This window comes from Rana temporaria, chromosome 11, assembly GCF_905171775.1.
Source record: "Rana temporaria chromosome 11, aRanTem1.1, whole genome shotgun sequence".
Taxonomy (NCBI): domain Eukaryota; kingdom Metazoa; phylum Chordata; class Amphibia; order Anura; family Ranidae; genus Rana; species Rana temporaria.
In genome coordinates this window covers 40536964-40553027 of record NC_053499.1, presented here as the reverse complement: position 1 = coordinate 40553027, position 16064 = coordinate 40536964, and the positions used below count along the sequence as shown (strand labels likewise).

General features: G+C 43.4%; 1 protein-coding gene across 5 annotated transcripts in view; it reads left to right on the top strand.

Moving 5' to 3' along the window:
* Positions 1–16064, top strand: part of LOC120917244 (protein phosphatase 1 regulatory subunit 12A-like) — a 39045-nt gene that overhangs the window by 13276 nt on the left and 9705 nt on the right. Inside the window, exons 5-19 of one of the 5 annotated variants that reach the window (XM_040328393.1) lie at positions 635–779; positions 2904–2978; positions 3956–4041; positions 4429–4553; positions 6427–6503; positions 6626–6793; positions 6994–7070; positions 8922–9131; positions 10448–10522; positions 10632–10722; positions 11434–11586; positions 11992–12124; positions 12216–12346; positions 13319–13375; positions 13602–13621. In XM_040328393.1, coding sequence (XP_040184327.1) covers positions 635–779; positions 2904–2978; positions 3956–4041; positions 4429–4553; positions 6427–6503; positions 6626–6793; positions 6994–7070; positions 8922–9131; positions 10448–10522; positions 10632–10722; positions 11434–11586; positions 11992–12124; positions 12216–12346; positions 13319–13375; positions 13602–13621 — 1623 coding nt within the window. Of the gene's footprint in view, positions 1–634; positions 780–2903; positions 2979–3955; positions 4042–4404; positions 4554–6426; positions 6504–6625; positions 6794–6993; positions 7071–8921; positions 9132–10447; positions 10523–10631; positions 10723–11433; positions 11587–11991; positions 12125–12215; positions 12347–13318; positions 13376–13601; positions 13622–16064 lie in introns of all 5 variants that reach the window. The other 4 variants (XM_040328392.1, XM_040328396.1, XM_040328394.1 and 1 more) reach the window with 4 other exon arrangements.

Sequence of the window (16064 nt, the reverse complement as noted above, 5' to 3'; positions counted from 1 at the left end):
TGCGTGTGGAAAGATGTTGTGAAGGGTCGTAGTGACTCTATACCAACGTGACAGCATTTTAAAGCCCATTTCTTGCATAGAGCTTGAAAGAGATGCAGTATGGACAAGTACTATGGATTTTTTTGACCTACATTATGTGCAATAGTAGTGTTTGACCACCGCAGATATAAGCAGGATTTTATTGAAGACCAGATTAATTTCCTCCAGCAGTCTAAAAATGTTGCAGAACATTGCTTCATTACCAAAAAAACTGACTGGTTAAATAGTATTCAAAGGTCATATTTTATAATGGTTGTTTTTGCATTAAATATTTGCTACTGACTTTTATTTTTGTAAATCTTATCCAGAAACCATGCTAACGTTAGTATTGCGTCCAAAAATAATTTGTACAGAGCAGCGACTCAACCATGTGACATAACCATAGTAAATATAAATGTAACTTTTATTTTTGCTTCGAATTTAATTTTAGGAAATATTCTGTGCTGGGCAATGAAGTGACATTTTATATTATCAGTACATCTTTTCATCCAATTTCTCAGTATGACTCAACCTGTGTTTGGTCTTATTTTTTTTTTAAACATGTTTATGTATCTCCAATGTCTTGCTCAGCTCACTCTTCATATCTGTCTCTTAGGCTGCTCATCCAGTTGGGGTCTGATGTGGACTCTCGTGACTTTGACGGATGGACACCACTTCACGGGGCTGCTCATTGGGGCCAAGAGGAAGCTTGCCGGCTCTTGTCTGAGGCTCTCTGTGACATGGAGGCTGTCAGCAAAGTGGTGAGGGGGTCAGCGGTCTCCTCACACTATACACTGATTGCTTTTTCTTCAGCCATAGCTGCTTCTGTACACCTATGCAGTATGCATCCAATGTGCGTCAGGTCTAGGTGCCCTTCTGGCTGCGTATGCCATGTCTTCTTTGGTGCTTTTGCTTTGCATGCTTTTTTCCATTTTCCACTTACTTCTGCACCATTGTGAACCATTGTTGCCTTATTTCTCATTTCTTACAGTACAGAAAAAGACATGTTTATCTTGTCTTTGTCACTTGCTGTGAATAGAAAATAGAGTATTTTTCACTCCATAAGACGCGCCTAGGTTTTAGAGGAGGAAAACAAGAAAAAAAATATTCTGAACCAAATGGCTGCGGGTCCTGCTGGGAGCTAGCCGTGGACCTATAGGTCCTGCTGGGAACTGGCCACTGGCCTGTGGGTCACAGTCTATAGCCAGCTCCCAGCAGGACCCACAGGCCAGTGACCAGTAGGACACACAGGCCAGCAGGACCCACAGACCATAGCCAGCTCCCAGCAGGACCCACAGTGTTGAGGGCTATTTTAAGGTTACTGGGTGGACACTGGGACAGAGTAAATGGGGTTTATGGGGAGAGGGGGGGATAGATGGAATGTAGGGGTCAGCTGGCACTGGGGGGGGGGGGGTCAGTGTCTATCACCTCAGCAGGTCCTTGCACGGTCTCCTCCAGTCCTGGGGGGGTTAATGCTCCTGTCCTGGAATCAAGCAAATTTGCAGCCCGAGCCAGTCACATTGGTCCCAAGTTCCGACTCCTTGGAGCGCCCTGCCTACAAGATCCTGGGAGCTGTAGTTCCCTGGATGCGCTGCTCCTCCACTGACCAGGCACTTGAGCGTGCACGGAGTGGACTACAACTCCTAGAATGCAAGAGCGTCAGCTAGTTGCCTGCGACGGGTCAATAGTCACTCCATAAGGCGCATAGTGCATCTTACGGAGCAAAAAATACGTCAAATCTCAGACAATGTTAACAGCCTTCTATGCTCTCTCTATGTAATGAGGGGCATAATTAATAATGTTTATTCAAGAGTGATTTTTCTTGGTATATAGCTGAAAGAAAAGAAACGCATAAAAATATATATATATAAAAAAAAAAAAAATTAAATAAGAAAAAAGAGGTAAATAAATTGATAAACCACATGTGATGCGAGACCACAGAGGAGATGTGAAGGGCCGAGTTACCGTGAGCATGTCTCGCTGTCCTGCTACTTGGTTGAGTCTGATGTGGGGGAAAAAAACGAAAAAGAAAAAAACAGCCTTCTAAGCTGTAAACTACAAGTCCCTTGCCACCCATGTAATGGAGATCTAAAGAGGATGACATATTTAAAGTTCAAATAAGGTGCGCAGCTTAGTGTGATTGCTCTGCTCCTCCATGGACACTGTGGAATGAGTGAGCCCAGGCACAGTAAATGTGTTTGTAACAGGAATACTAAATATATAGAGAGGGAAAAACAAGCCAAAAAGAAATTAAATGCATGTATGTTATCCAAGGACAGGTAAGATGCAATCTATTTTCATTTTGTTTTTGAATTTTAAATATATTTTAATGCACAACTCTACCTGACACAGGTTTAATATTGTAAGGCAGGGCAGTGAAATGACCCTTTGTTAGCCTTGTCACCTGTTTGTCCAGTTATGCCTAAGCAGGTAGTTTTAAAAGATCTGTTGCACCCTGCATGCAGTGTTGAGCTTTTTTCTCACTGCCATTGGAGTTTGTCTACAACTCTCTCTAGTTATTTACAGTAGGCAATAAATATGTGTATATGGATGCCTGCATTTAATAAAACAGAGATCAAAGTGCAAAAGCCGATAAGAAGCATAAGCAATGTCCTTTCACTGTCCTCCTTATACTAAACTGTTAAAAGGCAAAATGTGTTTACTATACACCACTGCACTTCTTAATGCTTTGCTAAAGATCGCACAACTATTTAGCACCGTTTCAAGAACACGTATAAGCATACAAGATGGGCAATTCATTCTTCCTATGCATGCGTTTTATCTGTCTTGCTTTCCAGTAGTAGATCTAGTAATCTAGAGGCACACTTTAAGTCAGCTTCAATTTTCTGCAGTTTTTGTTCAGACGGCTCTTTCCACTTTTGTAGGGTCAGACGCCTCTTGATGTTGCAGATGACGGTTTAGAGTCTGCGCTGGAGAAGCTGAAGAACAAACAGAGTGCGGTGAGAAGATTTTGGGTCTGTTCATGGGGTTTAGATATACTTATCAGTGGGGCTGACTTATGTGACCTGGTTTTCTGACATTGACTTGCCTCTGAGGGACCTGCTGCTAAAACTTGGTTTACGTACAAAGTAACGTTTCCAGAGAGAAAATATTTTAGCAGCTTGTCATAACTGAAGATTATTTGATGACGTTGTCATTGTGCTTGGCTGTCATGCTTATCCAGTGGCTTCTTACTTTGGGCCACATATGCTGATCAAGAATTCGGCATTCACTCACTGTATGACTGCTCCAGGCTAGTCACTCGGAAAGTTCTGAAACAGCCAGGCAGATAGTATTTTCAGAAAGCTGCCCAGTGCGCCAGCGTGTATAATTCTTTGAATACTATATCATGGACATAGGAGTTTGTCTGTTCTAAGCCTAAAATGGGCAATTTATAGAAAACTCTGGGTTGCACTCAGCTACACTACACCTATATAACATATCTTTATAAAATAGGATGTGTTTTTCAATCGCTGCAGAAAACCCTATTTGGCTGTACTTCTGGATCTGCACTCCTGTGACCTATGTTCAACTGACAGTGAGCTGATGCCAGCCCAGGCTGGAGAAAGATTGCGCCCATATGGTTTGGATCCACCCACAAGCATGGAGCGGCACCCAGCCAGCCACTCCTGCCCCCTCCACAGCCCAGTGCTTCAGTGAGTGCAGGTGGAGGTTTGGGGGGGGGGGGTCTAGTCTAAGCAGAGCAGACAGTAGTGACCAACTGTCACCAGCTCTCTGCTCAGGGAGCTATGAGAACCGAGCGATCAGCATTTTTTGCTCGGCTCTCAGTCTTAGAGCCGGCACGGGGCAGATGCAGCATTGGACCGATGCCGCATCCACCTAGGTAAGTATAATTCTTAAAAAACATACTTTTCTTTTAAATGCCACTTTTTATCACTTTAGTCTTGGCTTTTTACGTCTTTGTATTATGTTCTAGTTACGTTTGGAGAAAATGAAGACTGCACCACAGATTATGACCCAGACAACTTCCCAAAACCAGAATGCAGCTAGTAGAACAAGAAGGTCTGTACTGATCATACTGTTTTGAAGTGATGAATGCAGATTGTGTTGGAATTGACAGTGTGGCATGGCAAGCATTGCTGTGTGTTACACGATGATTGTGTTGCATGAAAGCAATGGCCACACGTGGGTCATGCGGTGTGTCACGGTGGAGGTGGTGGATGTCACAGTGATTTTTCACTGGATTGTGTGCTCTGTCCTGCACTAGTTAGTGTCACGTGGGAGATTGTGGTGCACGGCGAGGTTTGTTCACAGTGTGATCTTTGTGTGTTCTCACTATATGTGTTGGGTGACACGTGGTGTGCAGCCCGGGGCACCATGCACTGACCCCTGCATGCTCCCTGCCTCCGCCCCTTTCTCAAATAGGAGTTCTATTTCTCGTCTGAGCAGCCAGGAGAAGTTTGCGCTACGTGTACAGGACAAGGAACCCCGTGCTCAGCCGCTCGCCGCAACCGTACCCGCCACCCAGCCAATTGCCTCTAGTTCTGATGAGTCTGGTTCTGATGCTGAATCAGGTGAGCCTTCTTTCTGTGTAGACATTAATGCAATGAGAAGGGATTTTGTTATTTGTAGTTGATAAGAGTTTGGGTATTAATAAGGAATTGTTTAGCATACATTTTTCTGCTTTCCCCTGCTAAGATATTCCACCCAAAATTAATGGATTAGATTTGGGTAATGGTGATGGGTTGGTTTATCGCTTGGACTGCTGTTTGGAATCATTGAGGGTAGAACTCAAAGGAATTACAAGCCTTTGTTAAGGTGGTAAAAACCGTGGCTTGGTTTTACGCAAAGCCATAGTGCATTAACTTCTTGGGGAAGGAGGACTAAGGGCAACTCCAATTTACAACCTCAAACCAAGTAGGGATCCTTTTTTTTTTTTTTTTTTTTTTTTTTTTGAGGTGTACTGGAAAAAAAAAGAGGGTGGGGTTATCTCTCATTCGGGATGCTAGAGAGGTATATGATGACAGATAGAATACCATCTCCTTGGTATACACCAAAAATGACATCATTGCTGGGTGAGCTTACACTCGTTAAACACAAGAAATTAGTGGAGGACCTCTCTCTGTTGACTGTGGGTTTACATTATTTTCTAGGATATTTTGTAAAAATTAATTACAAATACCTGTTGATCCTGCCAGCATGCTCCTCTTCTTGGTAGTGGGTTACAATGCTAACTTGAGTTAAAATCCTGTGGCAGCATTGTCAGCCCGTTTATGTGCACTTCAACATTCTGACTACAAAATGCTAAGCTGTTGTACAGCACTCTGCATAGTCAGTCTGTGACTCATCAGATGGCCACGCCTTTCAGCCCACCCAAGAATTGTTTAGCGATGTGCGATATCCATCTGTCTTTTTCCTGCAACAGTAGGGTGTACGGCAAGTTCTGTAGAACAAATTTAGGCAGGCCAAAGATTATGCAATTTCCTTACTGCAACCATGGGTTGCAGGAAAGAAAATCACTTGTTCCCCCATCAACACAGTCAGTGTTTGATGGAGGAATCCCTCCCACTGAGTGGGGGTGGGGCATGGGGTGCCATCCCTGCCGTGATAACACAGTGATTATTGCTAGCAGCAATAGCCACTGGCAATAATTGCATGTAAAAATTTGACATGCTGGTTGTACTCAAGTCGATCGTTTGACGTGGGTACAATCGGCCTCCCTATAGATGGTTCAAGTCTTGGCTTAACCGGACTTCACTGTTCAGTTTGTTTTGATCACTGTCGTCTGGGGTCTCCCCGGTAGCTCTCGCGTCTCCTCCCCACATCTGTAAACCCTTTGGGAGAAGCGCTCTCCTGGGGAGTTACCTTGCGGGCGCACTCCTGAGTCCAGCATTTGCGTCTATTGACACAGAATGCTGGACTCGACCCCGCCCCCTGGGACCCGCGTCATTGGATTTGATTGACAGCAATAGGAGCCAATGGCTGTGCTGCTATCAGTCTATCCAATCAATAGCCGAGAACCCCCCCGTCAGTGAGAATGAGTACGTCTCCGCCGAGGGATCGAAGGGCTCAGGTGAGTAAAACAGGGGGGGGGGGGGGTGAACAGTGTCAGTATTGTTTTCACCTTAATGTATAAAGATGCATTAAGGTGAAAAAACACAAGGCTTTACAACCCCTTTAAGTGCAGGTAAGGGACCCATGCACAGTAAAGAGTTTCCACCCATACCATCAGCGCCCCAAACCCAGGTACAATGAGGGGCCACGTGATTACTAATAATCCCTTAAAAAGTAATTTAGAAGAATTATTTCAAAATTTTAGATATGTCGCAATGTTGTGGAGGTTATAACGATGATTATATATTTGATAAAGGCTTACATAAGGTTTAATTTTCCTTGTAAATTGTGTTTTGTGTATATTATGTTTATAATATTGGTCGCCTTTTGCAGAAAAAGTAAAAGCTCAAGAAAGAATCAACAACTTGAACAATCAGTTGCGGAACCTTTCCGGAACAGCAGCAAAGAAGGTGAGAACAATCCCATAATGGTGGTCATATGCTCTCTGTAGCCTTTTCTCCCCATGAAAGGGGCCAAGCAGAATACCCTGATACTTGTTCTCAGTAGCTTATATGTACACTGCTCTCTGTAGACTCCGACTGTCCAGGAACAGGAGAAATCTGAGCCTCCATTGGGCTCATGGAGAGCCTCTCTAAGGAAGACGGGTAGTTCTGGCGCACTAAGTTCTGGCACCACCTCCGAAGAAGGCAGGAGGGCAGCATTGCCTAAATCTGCCTCCAGCTCCCAGATAGCAGACAGAGTGTGTATTACCATGGACCATCTTCCTGGAACGTTATTCCACTTTAATTATTTATTTCCAGCTTTTACAAAACTTCTCTTCCCTCTTTTCGGTGGACTTGGGGCCTTTTTACTTATTTTCATTTTTCATTCCCACCTCTCTGCTCTTTATGACTTTGCTTCTAGGCTAACTGCCACTGACTGTAAAATTATTTCTTGTAGGAAAAGACTGGGGCTGAACTTCGTTTAGCACGGGTGACTCCAAGTCAGAAACTACTTGGTAACCAGGAAAATGTGAGGTGAGTGGGTGTTAAAGGGAACCTGTACAGAAATAGGTATATCCATTGCCATTGCTCACTTTTTATGAATTTCTAGTTAACCCTGGCTTCAGTACATTGTGCATCAAGGGTCAGTGAGAACTAAAATAACCCTGATCCCTGTGCTTGCTCTGGGTCAGTAACTGAAAACGTTCAGAATTTATTAGAACAGAATGACAGCCAGGCAACTAGCAGTTTTAGGAGAATTTTAACAATGGCAGCCTATATATGTCTTTTGGTAAAGTGGTGAAGAGGAAGTAAGAAAACCTTTTCTTTGCTGTGAACAACTTCCCACCATTGTTGGCATCAGTTTATTAAACATAACTTAAAGCCACAGCAGAATTAAAGTGGTTGTAAAGGCAGAAGTTTTTTTATCTTAAAGCATTTCATGCATTGCAATAAAAACCTTCTGTGTGTAGCAGCCCCCCTAATACTTACCTGAGCCCATTTCTATCCAGCGGTGTATACGAGTGCCTCGGCCATCCGGGACTCTCCCTTCTGAGACACCGCAGCTGCACAATTGGCTCCTGCTGTTTTCAATCAAAGTCAGTTAGCCAATCAGAAAACAGAGGGGGTGGGGCTTAAACTGAATGGACACACAGAGCTGCTGCTTGGCTAGGGTGCCCCCATAGCAAGCTGTTTGCTGTGGGGGCACTCAACAGGAAGGAGGGACTTGAGAAGGGGAGGATCCAGGCTGCTCTGTGCAAAACCATTTCACAGAGCAGGTAAGTATAAAGTGTTTATTTTTAAAGAAAAAATAATAAAATTTTGACTTTAGTATTACTTTAAAGGGTCACTAAAGGAAAAAAAATAATTTGCCTAAAATTAATGTCTGCAAGGTAGACAGACAGAATAGTGTAATGATTCTGTTAAAAACCTAGTAAATACCTATTAACTTCCTTCATCTATATCACCTCCGGCATTCTAGTTTCTGTTCTCTCATTCACTTCCTGGTTTGCATCGTTTGTTCATGTAAGAACTACATTTCCAGTATGAATTGCGGCACGCCCAGTAATTCACACCTCCTTGAAGTCTCTAACACGTAGAGAGCGTCCTGCCGCACAGATGTAGTTCCCAGGAGGGGGCGAGCACGTTACTCACCACCGCAGTAAAGCCTCCCATCACGGTGGTGAGTAACAATCAGACAAGCAGGAAGTGAACAGAAAAGAAATAGAGCAACTTCTGAGCAAAAACGAACAATGAGGAAGTGAAAAGAGGAATGTCTGCAGGTAAAGGATGCTTATTATGAAAAAATTTTTTTTCCTTTACAACCCCTTTAAGGCCCCATTCACACCAGTGTATTTTTTAAGGTTTTACATGCAGTGCATTACAAAAAAAATCCAGCTTGCTGCATCTTTTGAGCTTTCCCTGAAATGCGTGTTAATGCATGTAAAACATACCCAAAATGCCCAGCACTGGTGTGAAATGAGCCTTAGGTCACCAAAGTAGCAACTCCTAAAATCTTTCAGTTTGCTAAAAGTGGGTGCTGAAAAACCTACCTTAGATCATCCAGATTTCTCACTGCCATGATGCCATGACCCTTCATTTTATTCCTGTTTCAGTATAACTATATATAATCGTTGGTCATGAGAATAGTATCTGGCAGTGTGTAGCCATAAGACTCGGTTCACACTGGGGCGATTCATTCAATGCAATGGAACTGTTCTAATAGGAGCGACGCAAGTTGCCCCCGAAGTCGTGCCGCTGGAGTGTGAACCGACTCTAAATCTTTGTGTTTATTGTACAGTATATTTTATGTAGTTCAATTGTGCATCAATCAGTCACATTGTTGCAGTTTATTATATTCATTTTTTTTGTTATGTTTTTTTACAGAGAATCTCAGTTTAGCCGTGGGTCCTTTACCCGCCAGCGTAATGATGGTGATGAAGGACTCAACTCAATCCGTAGGAGAGAATTCCTGTTGCCGAGGCCCGAAACCACTCTTCCGAAAAGAGAACCATTATCTAGCAAACCAGAGGCTCCTGTGACAAGTGCAAATACTGCTAAGAACCAGGCAGACACCACACTAAATTCACTTGGAAGGTAACAACATGATATAGGCTTGATTCCTCATACGTCCTCCTTCCTAGAAGTCTGTAATGATACATGGTAATGTGTGGACTTCGTTTTCTACTAAAAAGCTTCTTACCTTTCATATAAGCCTACCAGATAATGTAACTCGAATAAGAACTAGACTTATATCCGGTTATGAAGATTGTTCCACTAGTAGTTCAGTTTTTCTTAAAAAAAAAAAAAAAGGGGGGGGGGGCCCCATCTCAAGGTTGTAGTTGTTGCAGCTTACCTCTGAAAATGCTTGGCACTTGTAACGCAGAAAATTGTGGCGCAAGAAGACTTGGGTTCTATTTGCAGGAAAATAATAGGGGATAAAAGGCAGTTGAAAAGAGTCACGTTGTAGTGTTCGTAATTCTGGGTGTTCACTTTAAGATGGCTGCAGCTCCTCTGGCAGAGTATAGGCTAATGCCTCTGTGCTGTAAAAGATTAAAGAAACTGGGGGCGCCACCATCTGTAAGTGTAGACTTTAATAAGAACAGTTAAAGGGTTTAAAAAGCTTATAAAATCCCGCTTTGGCATCTGCAAAGCTCTGAAGGGTAGTGGCCAAGTATAGCAGAGTAGTGCCTGGAAGCAAAGTTCATCATGGAAGCGTTGCTTGATGGTGCTGAAGCAGGAAGTGGCCAGGATTGGAGCCACTAGTGGAAACCAGCGGGCCGAAAGTGCAGTGATGTACAAGCGGGGTGATGTCGATGGTGGGGTTCCGCATTTTGTGGCATAGGGACTGCCCCTTTGTCAAATCTCCAGTTCACAGATGCTTGCATGAGCTACTCTGCCATACCTTGCCGCCAAACTCTGGAGGATGTTGCATGCTTTTATTTGCTTTTTACGTGCAAGTTTTAAAGTCTACATGTAGATGGTGGTGTCTCCTGTTTCTTTTATCTTTTACCTGTCCCTTGTAAGCGTGTTTTTTCTCAGGTAGTGACTAAGAATGGAAGCCAGCCATGTAACTAGCATTTTCAGAAGGTCAACAGTAGCCCTGCATCTGTCTATGGCTAGATGTATTATGGGGCTCCAGTGCCAGTAGGACAGTTTTCTTTGATTCCTTACAGTCAGTCCACCATTGTAGATTTCCCATTAAACTCAGCATAATTGACTAGAGACCCTAAGAACAAACTTTTGAATCTCATTTCAGGTTTCGGCTCGCAAATTGTCTACCGCTGCTCCAGAGTGGAAGATCTGGAGCAGAGGACAATGTCAAGTGTATTTGTCAACATTTTAGAAGGACACAGTTATTTAGAAGCTGTCAAGGACATATGTTTTATCTTCTTTTGTTTTCTTTCCTACAGAAATACAGAAACTGCAAAAACCGTTAGTACAAATCTAGAACCTACAACCAACTCTGAGACCAAAGAGAGGCGCAGGTAGGCAGCCGGCTGAGCATTTTCCACATTTCTGGTTACCTGGAATGTAACAATAACTGTGCACTTTGGCTCCCTAAAAGATTCACATGGAGTGGTGTTGTGATTTCAGGTCTTACTTGACTCCAGTGAGGGACGAGGAAGCGGAGGCACAGCGAAAGGCGAGGTCTCGTCATGCACGACAGTCCCGCCGTTCCACTCAGGTGAGCAGTTTCACCGTCGCAAGCACTTTTCATTCTTTGCTATTGCTGTGCAAACATTCTTTCCACATCTGATAAGTCAGTTTATATAATTGCCAAGACTTTTGTTCTTGCCAGCTGCCATGTCCTTAAATCGTTTTTTTTTGCTTTCAGCTGCATATTTCCTGAAATGGTTACAGCTCTTCTCATACCAGCTTCCATTGTGTATTAAATATGAATCTTCACTTTACTATTGATAGGTTTACTGGCTTAGAGCCGGTTCACACAGGGGCGGCACAACTTTGGGGGCGACTCGGCGAGGTGATCTCAAGACGACTTGAGAGGCGACTTTCAAAATGACTTCTGTATCGAAATCGATGCAAGTCGCCCCTAAAGTCGTACAAGAACCTTTTTCTAAGTCAGAGAGACTTGCGTCACTCCTATTAGAACAGTTCCATTGAAGAGAGCGCAGCGAGACTTGTCAGGCGGGTGTCGCCTGATGAGTCGCCCCAGTGTGAATCGGCTCTTAGCCACCTTTCATCTTGTTCAGCTTTGACAGACAACCCCTGACGCTCAAGAAGGAGGGTAGTTCTGTCCACTGCATTAAATAAATGGTTACTATGGAACTGCATGCACATCTTTAATTATATAATTTAGGAGATCTTCGGCTAAACACAGAACCCCTTTAAGATTTCTCTAGGCTAGTTTTTAAGACTTTACATTCTGCTTCTACAGGGAGTGACTCTCACTGATCTGAAAGAGGCTGAAAAGGTCATCAAAGGTCAACAAGAAAACAAACCAACAGAATCCGAGCCAGAGAAGAACCAAGAGGACACTACTAAAGACAACCAACCAAAAGCTAGGAGTAGTCGGACTGCTGAAGAAGGGGTGTGTATTTGGTTGGGGGTGTGCCAGGTTGAATTAGATTTTGGCAAAAGTGACTTCCTATTTTTTTGCAACAAGACTGCTGAAGCTAAAGCTGGCCATAGTGGGCTAGAATCGTATAAATCATCGATTGATCAGCTTGGGTACAACCAGCTTGCCAGATTTACACATGATTATTGCAAGTGGCTGATATAGTCTTCTCCTGGCAGGGACAGCTTCCCCTGTCCCTCTTTCACGGGAGGGATTTCCCCATCAACACTATGTTGATGGGGAAAGCTAGCAAATTTCTTTTCTGCAACCCGCGGTTGCAGGAAAGAAATTTGCTCTATTCCTGGCCTTAAAATTTGAATTTGTTTAGTATCTGACACATTATTGGTTCCTGCATATTTTTTATTTTTTGTTGTGCAGACAGAGGTCAGCTGGAGGTCTCGACTTGCCAATTTGCAGAAAAATGATCTTCTAGGACTGACTACACCAGACACTGCTCCAACCTCTTCTGGGTCCCACAGGCGAGGTGTAGGCCAAAACCTAGAAAGCAAAGGTTGGTGCTAATGTCTAATTGGCAATTTTTATTATGCACAACTGATTGATTGGTTTTGGGGTACTGGAATTCAGTTAAATGTCACCCACAGAAATGCAAAAGTCCCACGAGGACGAGAAAGAAAGTGATGAGAAAGGTGGTAGAAACAAGGCTGGTGTCCGGGACCGAAGGAGACCGAGAGAGAAGAGGAGGTCTACCGGTGTCCCACAGACCAATAGACATGTAAGAATCTGAAATTATGGGAAACGGTGTTCTTTGATAGAGCATGGCATGACACTGAAAGTTCTTTAAGGAAGTTCTTGACTTTTTGGGGTGCGTTATCGGGTAGGATTTCCACTTTCTAGGTATAACGCAGACAATTTCTGATATCTGAGAGATATCTGTGTTGTGGAGGACAACCTCTTTTCTTCATTATCACCTGTAAATTTTCTTATTGAGCCAGTTGATGGCGTTGATGATACAGAGCTTTACAAATAGCAGCCAATGCGCTTAAAAAAAACGACACGTGGAAATGTAACTTTTTTTTTTTTTAAAGCTCCTTTTTTTTTTTTTTTTTTTTTTTTTAAGATGCCTTCATTGAAATTTGAGTGTCCCTGTCTCCATAAGACACTGTATATAGGTGTCAAAATATGAAGCTATTGAACTATTCGTCATACCTAGTATGACTTCCCTGACACCAGATTCAGATATTTCAGTATTTCAAGCTGAGGCCCTTTTGTGTAGGTGGACAGGAGTATGCCTTGCCCCCATCAGGAGTCTTACCCCCTTTGGAGGGTACCAAAAGACACAGCCTAGTGCAGTGATGGCAAACCTTGGCACCCCAGATGTTTTATAACTACATTTCTTATGATGCTCATGCCCGCTGCAGTGTAGATGAGCATCATGGGAAATGTAGTTCCAAAACATCTGGGGTGCCAAGGTTCACCATCACTGGCCTAGTGCACTTTTTTTTTTGTGTGTATGTTCACATGCACATTTTTGGTTCACTTTGGCGTTTGTTTTGTTTTGCACATGCACCGAGGGCTGTCTGTGCCTTTTTGTATGGGAGATTTCCACACCTGTCTTGTGACTTTTGCCAGAATTTAATTTTGGACACACTTCTAGATTTTACTGGCTAGTAGTAATTATTAGGTATTTTATTTTTCAAAGTCTTGGAGCTTGGGACATATGCTGTTCCATTTTGTTTTTTTACAGAGTGATGAAGAGGATTCAGAAGAAGACGACAAAGCAGAGGAGAGTTTGCGACCTCAGGTGCATTGACATTCTTACCTCCTTATAGTAGTAAATACCCAAATCTTAAGTGGGCGAGTACTTGGTTGTGTTATAACATTGATATTATATCTGTTAATGCTTCACGGCTCTGATGCTTTTATATGGGTAAGTAAGTGGCTGTGATTATACGCTTATTAACACAACTTTTTACAATATTGCCTACAAGCTGTGTAATTACATTTTTCTTTTTTTTTCTTTTTCCCAGGTAGATGGACTTGGTTCTCGGTAAGTTCTATGTGTATCTGTGCTTGCTTGTAAATACCTAATGCATGTTAAAAAGACAAAAAAGGGGTGGGGACAAGGGGCAGTGGCTAATGCTGTTCCCCTATGGTGGTACTTGGTAAGAAGTGACATACATGTAAAAAATATTGCATAAAATTGTTAGACAGAAAGGACATGATTTAAAATTGAAAAAACAGAACCTCAGGGATACCCCCGTGCAATATCTGTTATTACAAGCATATTGACTGGTCTATGCCTCGACTAGTTTTGCGGTAGAACCGCTTCCTCAAGAGAACCAATCTATAAAGCAAACAATACAATTTGTATTAAACAACATAATAATTCAACAATCGCCATAATAATACAATAGAAAGGGATAATACAGAAAGAAATAGCTAACCCACTATTTGGGTGGTCATGTGCGGCGTCAGGCCGTCCAGGTAAAATAGCCCCCTGCGGCGGACAAGGGGGATAATGCGGAAATCTCTAAATGGAGGCATAAAATAGGTAAAAGGTCAAGTAGGGAGCAGCATAAGAGGAGTGAGACACCCGTGGAGGAAGGAAAGGGAAGGGGGGAGGGGGGGAAGGAAGTGGGAGACAGGAAGGAAAGGGAGGGCAGAAGGGGGGGGAGGGAAGGAGGGGGAAGGTAAGGGACAAGGTAGGGAAAAAAAAAGAAAAGGGGATGGTGGAGGGAAAGGGAAGAGGGGAAGGGGAGGGAATACATGGGGGGGGAGGGACAAGGGGAAAAGGAAAGGCAGAATGGATAACCATAATTAAGCTGAACAGAACGTGACCCAAAATTTGGCTCACCGGGTAATTAAAAAATAGTGTGGGTGCCAAGCCATCTGGTGGTTCGCTGTGATGTGAGGCAGATTGAAGGTGGGGACATCCCAAGGTACTCCTGACTAGGATGGTATCATAAGTAAAGAACTGTATAGGGTCCATCATTGCATAAGACTGCCCAGCAAGAGGAAGTCTGTTGATGCAAATGAAAGTGGGTTACAATGGGTAATTAACAAGGCATATAAGAATGCTCCTAAAAGCCAGAAGAAGACGTACCTGTGGGAGTCCCCAATCCAAGGTGTAAGCAGCCTCAATACTCTAACTCACATATAGGAGCCACAAAGAGAAATCCGTGGTGCTCACTGACGGGCTAAGCCCTTTAAATGAGCTCCCCTACCCAGGGACGCCAGAAGCGCCGCCAAACAGCGGCGTCTGACGTCACAGGTCAGTTCCTCCGCGGTGCACGATTGACGCTCCTGCGCGTGCGCATTCCGCACGGACCAAGAGGCAGGGAGCCTGGCTCGGGGAAAGCAAGGAGGGGATGAACCAATAGATTCACCCCTCCCAGGGGAAACACAAGTCCGCCGATGTATGGGGAGGATAGAACCAGGCGGCCAAAGACCGCATCGGACCACCAGGGGTCGCTATGCAATGGTAAAAAAGAAAAAATGACATTAATTGGAATGTAAAGACAGTTACAATAAATTGGGGGAGATGTAAATCCCACAATATCGATTACATACAGGTTGTTAAACCATACAGGAAATTGTCACAAAAGGGCTAGTGGACTAGGGAACTATCATTATCAAGTAGAGCCCCTGTAACAGGGCAGGTCATTGGTCAAACCAACTGTAGGATACAGGAACATTTGGGTTATAGGTCCCATTAATGGGTAGTGTGATAGGCCAGCAAAATATATAGAGACGTGTGGCACCGAAGCCACACTGGTAAAGTGTTAAGGAAGTGGAGGTAAGTATTTGCAGAATGAGTGTAAGGGTGCTCGTGAGAGAAAAGTATTGAATTAAATAATACTCTAAAGATTACCCAAAATAAGAAGAAAATAATGAAGGGGGGCAAGGTGCGAAATGAGTGAGAGATGTAGGACAATAAGGGGTCTAGGGCACGATAGTGTCCCAGTCACCTGGTGTGCAAGATGTGTGCAATGGGAAAATGCATGACCGTGACAAATTCAATAGTGGGACGGCATTGTCCGTTTAAGTGTAGTAAACTCCGTAATGGCGAGGGGAGTTTGAACTGCTAAAATGAAAGCGTCTGTATATCAACCTGGATGATGGTACGTTTTTAAGATTAGCTATTCTGTTTATCTGAGGCTATACTTAACATCTTTACCTAATGCATGTTCCTTGAGTTACCATTCTGTGCCATAACTGGTATAATATTCGGGGTCGAATTCTTCTGAGATCACAAATCTTTCCTAAAAGTACTGAGTATATAGATGCTAGCTTTTAATACTAAAGCTTGCTGGTTGATACTTGCGTCCTGTTTGCTCGCTGGCAGCTCTCCTCTACACTCACTACTACTACTAGTGGATTCGGGAAGGGATGGGGTGTGTGTGGAAGGGGTTGGCTTGTGTTTTGAAGAGGTTTATCAATATCAATTTCCACTTCTGATGCTTTTGGGATTTTGTTTCGTTTTACATAGT